Here is a 12,070-nt window from a genome sequence, read left to right on the forward strand (position 1 = left end):
AACGTCCCTTCTGCTTCAAGGACTTAAAATAATTGATGTCACATGTGCCAAATTTCATTCCTCTTCAGTTAGTAACTCAGCAATGTCTTACTTGTGTTATTTTAAAGTCTTGGGTGAATACCATATGGTCACAATGTTTATCATTTCTCTTATTAATGTGTTCTAATATCTTTTAATAAAGCTGTGGTTCAACAGTAAAGCAAATCCAGTGCTAGGGATTCTAACACCAGATGAAAAACATTAAAGCACATGAATGCCAGTTCAAATGTGTTCAGAGAGTTTTGTCTGGTTGGTTTTGCACTGGCAGTCTCTATGTTGTAGGACATATAATTTGTCTCCTAACACCCTGCATAAAAACAGTGTAAAGTCCAAGTTATGCATGCTTACTAAAGCAACAGAAATGCATTCATCTCCCCACATTTCAACCAGATGAAACGTACCGACGGATTATCTGCATTGGTGCATTGGTGATGATGGAACATCAGCCTCACACTTCATTTGGAGATTAATTTCCTTATAATATATGTCTAAAAAGCTCAAACCTCCATTTTACATGGGTTCAAAAGTGACTACATAAATTCACGGGAGAACACTCATCAGGACTCACTGCAGATCACTGGAATCTGCTACCATATAATGTTGAAGTGCCTCTGTATGCTAGCCCTCATTTATTACTCTTTAGGCATGCTCTAATGGTCACAGTTGGATCCAGACACTAAGCAAGAGAGACTTAATTTGGTCTATTAGCACCATTCCCATGTAGTCATTAAGCATTACTTGTCCCAAAAAATCCTTTTTACTCAAAAATGCTATTCCAGGCTTACTATTCCAAAACTTATTTACATCTCATCTCCCAGTTATCCCCCACCTCCCTCCACATCAGAATACATAGGAATTTCCTGTGGACATCAGACCACATTCTGTTACCTTAGAGTTCACTCCAAGAAGTAAAGCTTCATGGGAAAACTGAGATCAGAGACCAAGGACAAGTGTAAGGAGTTAATTTGCAAAGGCCAGGACAAGCAAGGTAGTGAAGGAGCCCTGTGAACTCATCAAAATCACCTGCTTTCTGTCCTCCGTGCCTCAGACAGCCATGGGAAGGCATTCTGAGACCAAATTGTTCTACGCTCCCAATATATACATACATTTTTTATGTTCCTACACACAGAATTAAGAAACATCCACATGAATACAGATAAGCAAAACACTTGAAAGTGGAATCAAAGACTGAGATGGTTGTTGACTAGTAACACACTAGCTCCTGATGTTTCTGATGGGGGAGAGAAACCTAGCTTTAAATATCTCAGTTTGGGATGTTTGGGCTTTTTTGGTTTTTTTATTTTTTAAAGAAACCTGTGGTATTTCAAATTCATCTTCGAAATCTTTTGTCCTTTACACAGAAGAAACTACTGCACAGTAGAATACCAAGTAGTCATGCCTACTGAATATACATGCAGTCACACTGCTGCTGGAACAAACTGCACTTCCCAGAGCAGAGCACATACAACCAAGTTCCTTCACAGTCTACAAGTGCCTTTCTATATAATACCAAACCCAAATATTTGGAAGTTTAGAAATCTAAACCTAAGGACGTCCTGAGCCACTGTAGCACTGTCCCTGTGTCAGCATCCTAGGAAGGAAAGATATCACCTCCCATACACACATATATGCATATCACGTCCATCTCAAAAACATTCCTTCCAACATGGTAAGAAAAGGGGAAAAGGTTTTACACTGTTTCACCTATATTTCCTGCAATGTCAAGTATCTCAAATGTGATGATAAGGCAAATGGGTACAAACACAGAACCTGACACAATAAACTTATACTGTATCTACCCGGTTACTAAAACTGCAATGCAAACACATCCTCTTCTAGAACAGGAACAGTTGGACCCCACAACACACCAAAGAAGACCTGGTTAAGAAAAACAGGCAGTATATTGCCCTACGGTTTTGCTCGATGTTAATCATCAGGCCACAACTTTAAGATGTCCTTTGCTACAGTAATTATTGAAAATCCTGTGGGGTGGAAGTATCTATAGCACGCTTCTAGTCTGTTCCTTGGTGCAGTGATAGTTAACCAAGTTACCAAGAGAGGTAAATAAATTAATCACTAATAGGATACAAGTGTGCATTTATATACATTTGTTCTGGGTTAAGGGTGCAGGGGAAGAAAATAAGAGAGAAAACTGTTTAAGAAAAAATCATATAGCAAACAGAAACTACAGAAAACCTGCACCATACAAATGGCCTGTGGAGTCACTACAGTCTAGGAGACAGAAAAAAATACTGACAAATCATTGCTTCACAGTAAAGTTGTTCTTTTTTAAAGCTAATTTTTGTGTGAGATGATAAACTATTGCTGAACTGCCTTAAAAAACAAACTCTTGTGTAGCAGGTTTTTAAAAAAGAAAGTCTTATTCAAATGCTTTCCCTACTTTTACTTCACTCCAGAAAGAACAAGAAAAAAACGTAACAGCTGTTTCCCAGCTTTTATCTGCATGTTTGATAGTGGGGAAAGGGATGGGATGGGACAGGACGACAAATTCCTGAAGGGAGAATGCTTAAAAAAACCACAGCAGAGCAAAAAATCTCAGATAACTAATACCGGGTATTACAACTGAACTAAGCACAGAATCCAACAGAAGTAATCACCCCTGTCAGATACTATCCCTTCATTTTCATTTCATAGAAATGTCACAAAAACATTTAATAGAGTGTGCCACTTCTAGGTCACGATTTCCTTTCATCTATTTCATATCTCTCTATGACCTCAAGTAAGTTTCACTTTGTGCCTTGGTGGGATCGGGAGCAAAGGAACAACATGCAGTTCAAGAGAAACAAATTCATTTTAATATGGTACCCTAGCGTTCTCAGTTGTCAGCAAAATAATATCAAGGAACCTTTCACTACCACTGGTGAATCAATAAAATAACCATGGCACTAATGACATGCACGTACTTTCACAGTCAAACCAAAAAACCACCGAACCCAATCATAGTTAATTGCTAGTATTCTCTCTAGGCATTTTTATTACAGTCTTCCGAAATTTCACTGGAACTTTATTGCTATAGAGAGAAACTGCTTCAAATTAGAGAAGAATTTATACATTAACATAGAAAAAGTTGTAACTGTAATTATATCCCAAGTTCAAGAAAGTACTTGCCATGTATGTAAGATCAAAGAAACAGAAAATTCAATCTACAGATTGAATATGGTCTGCAATAACTCATTTTCAGCCTTGGTAAGCATGCATGATTATCACCAATTGAAGAATGTATTGTAAGTATTCATACCTGAAAGAATTTACTGCATCTTCCTCAATGAGGCCGATCAAATGTTCTGATAAGAAACCAGTTGCTTGCAACATGGAACGTGCACGGCAAAAGAAACTACCAAAAGGGACACATTCCTCAGAACTCATGCAAACACACTGGGAAGCATACCAACAGTATGTTCTGTAATTTCTGACTCAAAGTTGTGGAGCCAAATAAAACGTAAACTTACTTTTTTTCTGATCCATTTTTTGTGACACAGATGGACGGGTAGGACTTATAACTGGGAGATCGGTGATCCTGTCTGTGTTGTTAAAGGATGCATCCGTAGGCCACAAAGTTGCCTCTCCTGCAGTGGCAAACATCTGGGTGCTGTTTTCAGAGCCCTCTGCACCATCATATGTAGGTTGATGATTGAGCACTGTGGCCTGAGTTGCAAGAGCAAATGAATTTTCCTGGAAAGTCTCTCTAAATATATTTGAGTTCTTGTTCATTTGGTCAATGTGGGATAAAGGTGTGGTGGTCCAGGATGAGGGCCATGTACCAAGATCCATTGTGGGATCAGTCTTGGAACTGTTTTCAACCATGTTTGGCAAAAGATCATCAGATGTTTCAATATCACCATTAACTGTGAGGACCTCACTTCCGTTTGAATAAAAGCATGTTTTTTCTAACACTCCTGCAAGAAAGGGAATAAAAAAACCACAATTATCATCACTTGGAAGGACAACTGTTACCAATTTGTTTCAGAAGGTTAATAATAAAAATAACGGCACAGATTTAAAAAGTAACATATATTTCAAAGTTAAAGAGAACTCAAGTGAAAAAATTAATGTACCAACAAAATAACAGTAGCGCATCAAAACTAAAGCTATGACTATGAAAAGCTATGAATAAGAGAAAGAAATAAATGCTTCCATGAACTAGAAGTCTTTTAATCTTACTTGTAGTAGGTCACTGAACTCTGACATATTTATAACAATAGAGTGTAATTTCAGGGAACTCCAACATGCATTTCTTCTATCATGGTGTTAATAAGATTGGCCATACTAATATTTTTTTCTCTTTTTAAATTGCATCATCTCTTGTTTTCATAGTACCACCATCTCTGTAAAGCTAATGCTGAAGCTTCAAGGGGACTGAAACATTTTTAGTATATTTTATATTTACTAACTTTTAAAGAGGAAAGAGGTATTGTTTTCTCTACATAGGATTACATAATTTAACTACCACTGCTAAACATATGTCCAGTACTTTTTCATTCTTCTGATAATGTATTTTAAATATATAGTTGTATCCAAAATTTTAGCTACTTACTGTAGTATTTGTTGTTGTTGTTGTTCATTTATTAGAGACAAACACAGACTTTGCTTAGTTGTATGCATTGAACAGTTGCAAGTAATTATAGTTAACAAATCAAAACAGCCGCATAATACTACGGATCAGGGAATTCAAACTAAATAGTAAGAGAATCTATTTTTATCCTGTGAATGTAACTGAAGTATTTAACTAATCCAAATAATAAAGAAGGCATCTCAAACATATATAGGACACATAACATAGTTATCTACAATAAAAACCAAAAATACTAATTCAAATTTTTTAACCAAGTATATTAGAGTCATATTAAATGCTAGAAGGGAAACACCACTCTGTCGCAACATACAAAACTTGTTAAACAGCAAAAGCAATTTTTGCTACTAGCTAGTCATGAAAAAAGAGTTTAACAGTCATAATAAGCACAGCTCAGCTAGACTTGATTATAAACAATTAAAAGGAATCCTTCAAAACATAAAATCTCTGAACTGTTTCTAAATACCTTGACAACAATTGATAATTTTAATAGTTTTTCTTGTTGCCTACTCCTACCAACAATATTTAAGCACTCCTCTCACATTGTTTCAAGACAATAAAGTAAAATCAAGGCAGCAAAAAGTATTTGTCCTTTGAGCACTGGGACACAAATGCAACAGCATTTCCTCAGCCAAAATCCAAAGAAAAGACCTAAACCACAGCTTCCTCCAGAATAGCTTCATATGGAAAGAAGACAGTTATCAACTTACCCTTTCCACTCCTTTTCTTCTCTCTCACCCTCACTGCCAGCTACCAGCCCCTCAAGCCAAAAAGATGGTCACACCTGAAGCTCATTAACAAGAATTCGTTTCCTGTTGTGCTCTACAAACCCTTTGAACTCAAAGCTAATCATGCAGATTTTTCTTTCCACTCTGATGTGTGAATCGTTTTTGCTAAGCTTTTGTAATGATTTGATCCTTCACTAGCTGCTTGGTACAGATGACTCGAGTCTACACGACACCCACCACCATTTCTCCTGGAGTTCATTTTCAGTTTGATTATTGTGTTTACCAAAATGACTAGTGGTACAATCACCTCTCAGCCAGGCATTGCTCACCCACCACCACTCCAAGGTCTCTCCCTGGCCAAACCTACCACTCTGCCAACTCCAGGCACCATATGCAGCCCGTACCCATTCAGGTATCCTGAGCCCCTTCCCACTGCCGTTACTGAACTCCTTTTCTCACCCCTTAATGCACTCTGCAGCTAGACTAAATCAGTTGACTGGTCTGAAATTCAAGGACTGTGCAGGAGGAAATCTTTATTAATCACAGCTACAAATAAATAACAATACCAGAAGAACCCAACTTCCAGTTACAGTCTGAAATGACTTTGGATTGGAAAGCTTTATAGGTGAGAAGAAAAAAGAACTACAATAGCTGAGAAGAAGCAGTCTTATCATTTGCTTCTTCACTGAGTAACCTTTAACTATAGCAACTGGAACCAGCAAGAACAACTTGCAAGATTCCTGAAATATAATGGGGTTCAATGAAACGGTTACCGTTTGTGATTTACCATACCCTTATTTATCCAGAATGGGCTGTTTTGGCTCCAGTGTCACTAACTGTGAGTAAATCTCTGAGTCTAACTTCTACTGGAAGAATCCAGGGGAACTTTATATATATACACGTTAAGGTTTCTGTTTTTCCACCAGCAAATGTTCATAATTCATTGGGATTTGGAGGAATTTATTGTGTGTATTTTACAAAAGCAACTAAAAAACTAGTTCCAAATTATTTCAGCAGCAATTTTTTTTCACTTGAGTCCTCTGGTCAAGCTAAACAGGAGGAATGAACATGCTCTGGTTTCATAATCAGGGATCCAGTAGTAATATCATTTGCTAAAATATAAGGAATCGTGACGGATCATGCTCAGAAATTGTGCTCACTCATATGTAGCTTTACTTGGATGCTTTGACTCCAAATAAAGCTTTGACTCTCTCTGAGTTAGAGACCCACTTAGTTTCGAAATTCATAGTTTTTTCTGTAGTTTTCAAAAAGTTAAGGTGAGCTTTTTCCTCCTTTGGAAAAGTGCATAATTTTTTTTCGTAATTCAAGAATAGCTAAGGGGATTTTTTTTCAAATTCTCTCTCTTCCTCACTAGGCTCATCTCATCTCCTCCACTCAACAAAGAAATAGAAAAAGCCTGGAAAATGTTGGTCCCAAAGAGCTATAAATAATGATTTAAAATTAAGGTGAAAATGATTGGCTATTTATATATCACTCAGCAGAATAGCAGACAATATAATACAAGACAGGCAAACTCTTGAAAGGAGTTTAAAAACAACTTTTGGTTTAATACAGTGGAACCATAAATACTGTTAAGGAAAATACTGAAGTTACCCACTGGATTCTATCCTCTCGCCACTCAGCCTTATTTCATTGTTTTTCTGGAACAACAAATAATATGGGTATCTATCACTACCCATAAGGTCACTTACTTCTTTCACCAAGATTCCCAAATGCTTGTTGGCTTCTTCAACCCCCCTTTCCAACAATAGCATTTTTTGTTCTATTTTCAGTTTCCTAGTGATAACAACTCCCCTTCTCTTCTTGACAGGTGTACCACACAATGAACCTCTTCTACACAAAAGGCCTTCCCAATTGTATCATTTCAGCTGACAATGAGTAACATTAAAATTCTTTTTAACAGGGTTGGCTTTTTTCCCTGCAAAATATGATGAGCCTGGGCTCTGGTACATATGACCCTGAAAGAGGCAGGCATAGACGTCTGTTCAGCATCCCCCATCAGCTAGCTCTAGATGACAATTATGTTTCCACTTAGTATATGAGGGGTTTGGATCATTTTCCTGAGAAACTTTGTTCTCCTGCCATATTTTCCTCCTATCCTCTCATCTTTCCAATGCACAGTAGGAAATTCAAGGCCTTAATTCCAGGCTATAGAGTCCACTCTCTGAGTTAGGCTCCCATTTGCTTTGATTCTCATCCTTTCCCCCCCTGAAAATACTACGGTATGTTTTCCATCTTAAATTAAGCTGACTGGAGATTTTTTATACCATCAAGTACCCTGACGGAACTGTACAAATTTTAAGATACCTAAGAAAACAGTGTGACGCTTTAAAACAATCATTTTTTAATCTCTTCAGTAATGAGAATTGAATTACTCTCTACCAACGTCTGCTAACAGCCATACGACTCACACAGAACATGCATTTCATGCATGTATACATGCACACTATATCCAGCTTTTCTTTAGATGTGAGTTCATACAGACCTATAGACAGTAAATCATAGAGCTACAGATAGTAAATCTTAAGCCAGGTAGTTAATTAGTTGAGAAATAGCTGTAACCGTTTTGGACTTGTGTCTCCAGCTACAGCTGGACATGTCCAGATGACAGAAACATACAGCATGCTGGCCTTCGCTGTGTTTGGTACAAAAATGAGGAACTGGCACCAGGCTCATTTGGTTCAAAGCAATGCTTTGCCAACAGTTTTACTGATCACTTTCCAGTTGCTGTTCATTATTGTGAAATTAATGTTTTATTTAAAGCTCTGAAATGGACAGTTATGAGATCTAAGAAATAGTCGCACTGTTCAAGCTATTAAATTGAGATGTTGGCAGCACAATCTGTGGGTGATTTCTAGCAGTTCACAGCAGGAAATCTCAAAAATACCAAGTTTGTTTAAAAAGCTAATGAAATAGAGCAAAGCAGCCTACCAAAGTATGTGTAATGGATGAGTCAGTTACACAGGGAATAAAACACTGTTTCGCTACTGTAACTAGCCAGCACATACCCACTGAGACTTCTGCAGGGTCTGTCCTTGTGGCCCTGCGCTCTGAAGAAATGGGCACATCACTGCTAATACGGAGGTCCCACCGCATACCAAACCATTTCACATCTCTTGCGCTCAGTAGCAGACATAATCCTGCTCCTCCTGCCAAGTAAAGACATCACCTTAAACCGCTTACCAGCTGGCCAAGGGGCCAAAAAGGAGGTCAGTTGTAATTTATTTTTTTTCAACTCAACAAGTAACTTATGCAAATAATGGATCAGTTGCCAGATAAAAAGGAACTAAAAGTAGGCTTTGTGGAATGCATCTTTTAAAGAAGCTGTAGGACAGTCAGGCTCCTAAGGCCATGTGCAGAAAGGAGAGATTTCCCTTTCATCAACTTCTGGCTTTCAGGCAATGAAGTCTCAGCAAAAACATGAGGCTCATACTAAAGGGCTGGAGCAGAACAAAGTAGCTGTCTTTCATATTAACAGCTGCTGTTGCCTGAAAGTTCCCAGTTACAGTCAAACACTGTGGTCTAATAAAAAAATCTTAACTAGTGTCTTTCTTTTTTCCTGTCTCTTGAGCACGATGTGTCATGTAACTAGAAATTTTTATTTCTAAAGCTTTTCTTAACCTATAGAAATTAAATGTAACATACACATAATGGCTTTATCGCAATTCAGAAACAAATCCTGAACTCAGTGCCTGCGTTAAACACTCACTTTGCATTGGCTAATGAGTAAAAGCACCATGGGCTCCTTGGGAATCATGTTGATAGAATCATGCTACACCTGAATCCATCCCTCAGTCACTCTGACCTTCTGCCCATCTGTGCTGGGTGGACTGCCAGGCTTTCATTGTTATTCTCTAGATCACAAAAACAATTCCTCGTCAAACTCAGTGATGTCTCACAGCAGACATTCTGACCTGGAGCTGTATTCACCACATCTTGCCCCGCCCCCCCCCCCCCCCAACATCCCAGGTGTATTAGTAAAGAAGGCTTGCTAGACTAAATTAGTTCTTATAGATGGGTGAAACACAGCCTGCTTTGGGATACACTCTGGACATTTGCTGTAACGCAGCTGTTTTGGCAAGATCAAATTAAAGAACTGGCAGATCGTTTACCTGATGATTACCATCTTCCATCAGAAAAATTCCCAAAACCAAGTGGTTTATTTATATGTTAGTGTTAAACTCCTAAATTTGAGCACCTGTCTTACAGCAAATACTGCCATTGATTAACAATGGAATTGTTTATGTTTTATGTTGTTTTCACAATTACAACTTTTAGATCTCCACGCTGCTAGTCAGTTTAGATTTTGAGGACATGGCATACGCCTCAAGGCTCAACATCACTTGCAGAACTACCAGCATCTCCAAATGGTTCAGAGAGAAAGATCCTTTTACTCTAGAGTATAACGCACTACAGCTTTAACTTCTTCTGTGCGGCAAAAAGTTCCAATACAGTTGGGCTCCCAAATTGATACAGAAATGTTGGCACATGCATGTCATCTTAAGAAAGTGGAAGATCCAACAGCCACAAAGCAATTTTACTGTGATGTACTTTTCCTGATGTTTATTCTGTGAAGGAGACACAGCTCCTGTGTTCTCAGGAGGGGAAGGGAACGGAGAATACAGGTCTCACAGATAATAGAATAGTAATAATAATTGTTCAACCAGTGATATGCAAAAACATTGACAGCATCTCTCAGGTGGACAGAATCTTGCTACAGATTTTCCAGACAGAATGATTTGAGAACTGTCCAGGCTGGTTCATACTTATACAAGGATAATAAAAATGCAGCTATTGGGGAGAACTTTGTTTTTAAGGCAAGTAAGGTGAAAATGCTAAATACAACACATCACATAACACTTAGAACCAAAATTTATTTCAAAATACATGTCAGAGCCAAAATATAAACACTGCATGCTGATAATGTAAGGATGGTAAGAGAACCGAACCCTCAAATACTCACATATCCATAGTCAACAGTGCATCTTAGACACTTAAATTGTAATCCTCATTCCCACCGGTGCTGGCAGACTAACAGATTCTTAAAATAATACTTTGCAAAATGCATGAATGCTTAACATTGTGCATAGATAAGAGGGTATGCTGTTTGCCTGAAAGGCAGGCCTATTTGATGTGGTCCTGCAGTGTGATCATATGCCCAAAATCCATTCTTTATGTGTATCACAAGGCTTGTTCTGAATTCTACAGAAAACAATAGACAAAGCACTGGTTCTGGATGGCTGTTAAGAGGAGCTGGTAGAAGACCATATAAGTATGAGTTGAGGATACTGATGTGAAGGAGTGAGAGGAATGAGACATCTACCACAGAATGCATTTATCACTATAAAATAAATATTATTGATTTTCCTTTGTGGAACTGTAAGTATAAAACATTTTGTTTTCCCAGATAAATAACTGGTAATGGTAAGCAATTATGGTACAATCAAAAAAAATTTTAATTTAGTATAATGCTCACCAGCTGTGGAGGACTTGTTTTTAAAAACAGTGTTTCAAGTGGTTTAGAACACTTCCTGTCTGCAAGGAAAAGAATGAAAATGCCAGAGGTTTTTCATTCTTACAAACATGCTAATTTTCACCCTTGTAATGTTTGCGTACTATTCATGACTTAAGGATTCTTTTCAGTGTAAGCAAAACGGGACATAGACTACAGATGCTGACATAAGTTGAAGGTGATCTAACCTCCCTCCATTTTAAAGAAAGATCTAGCTATTCAAACCATGGATTCAGGTACTGTTTGTTTTCCTGGAAAGTAATAAAAATTTACTATACGATACTAACTATAATCCCCAGAAAAAATTATGGACCAGTCTTATTAGGAGGCTATAGAGGTCAGATAAAATTGTAAGAAATCAGTAATTTTGCCTTTTCTCCCCCCTTCAAATTTATATTGCTGAGTTAGATCTTCATGGTCAAGTTCTTGCATGTTAGGTCTTCAACAGTCCAAAGAAGCAGCATTCCTAAGCCCTCCTGTCCTCTGATGTAACACAGGCAATCAACAAATTATTATAGTCATGGTCTAAAGGTCAGACTTCCTTCATAGCAACTGGTACTGCCTCTGCTTAGGGTGAAACAACATTCATTCATTACAAAGTTTTCTTCTACAGGTTGACAAGCACGCTATAGTCCTGGTGAGAGACAGAAGAGTATGCAGAGCCAGAATGTAAATTAATCTCTTTGATTAAAAGAAATCAAAGCTAAACAACTCAGCTTGATGTTCTCTTCTATGGACAATAAAAGTCTCTTCTATCTTTAGTCAAAATAATGTGTATCTCTACTGATAATCTGCTTTGTCCTTTCTTTGTACACAGTTCTAATTAACTTTTTCAAGGGCTTTGCATCTTGAATACTTTGATGATAAATAATTTTTGAAAGGTTGATTAATGACATATTCTGAAAATAGGCCCCGTGACACATCTCAAGTAGGATATTCTCTATTACTAGAATGTAACTGTACTGCTTTACCTGTCGCCTTCCAGCCATACCAACTTTTCAGTTTGTTCAGCGTGACAGTTTGCAATGATGTGCAGGCAACAAAACAGATGTAAGGGAAGTGCATAGCAAAGTTCTAAGGTGCATGAAACTTTTTCATGTGTATATGCCTCATTTCATTAAAAAAATATTGCAAAAGGAAAAGAATAATTACCTACAAATTTACCACACAAAACAAAAT

The 12,070-nt window shown here is 37.6% G+C and overlaps 1 protein-coding gene across 1 annotated transcript in view; it reads right to left on the reverse strand.

The window, feature by feature from the left end:
* CORIN (corin, serine peptidase) overlaps positions 1 to 12,070 on the reverse strand; it is a 149,293-nt gene that overhangs the window by 117,359 nt on the left and 19,864 nt on the right. The window contains 1 exon segment of the mRNA XM_040600424.1: positions 3,510 to 3,956. Coding sequence (XP_040456358.1) covers positions 3,510 to 3,956 — 447 coding nt within the window.

The sequence above is a fragment of the Falco naumanni genome, chromosome 1 (assembly GCF_017639655.2).
Source record: "Falco naumanni isolate bFalNau1 chromosome 1, bFalNau1.pat, whole genome shotgun sequence".
Taxonomy (NCBI): domain Eukaryota; kingdom Metazoa; phylum Chordata; class Aves; order Falconiformes; family Falconidae; genus Falco; species Falco naumanni.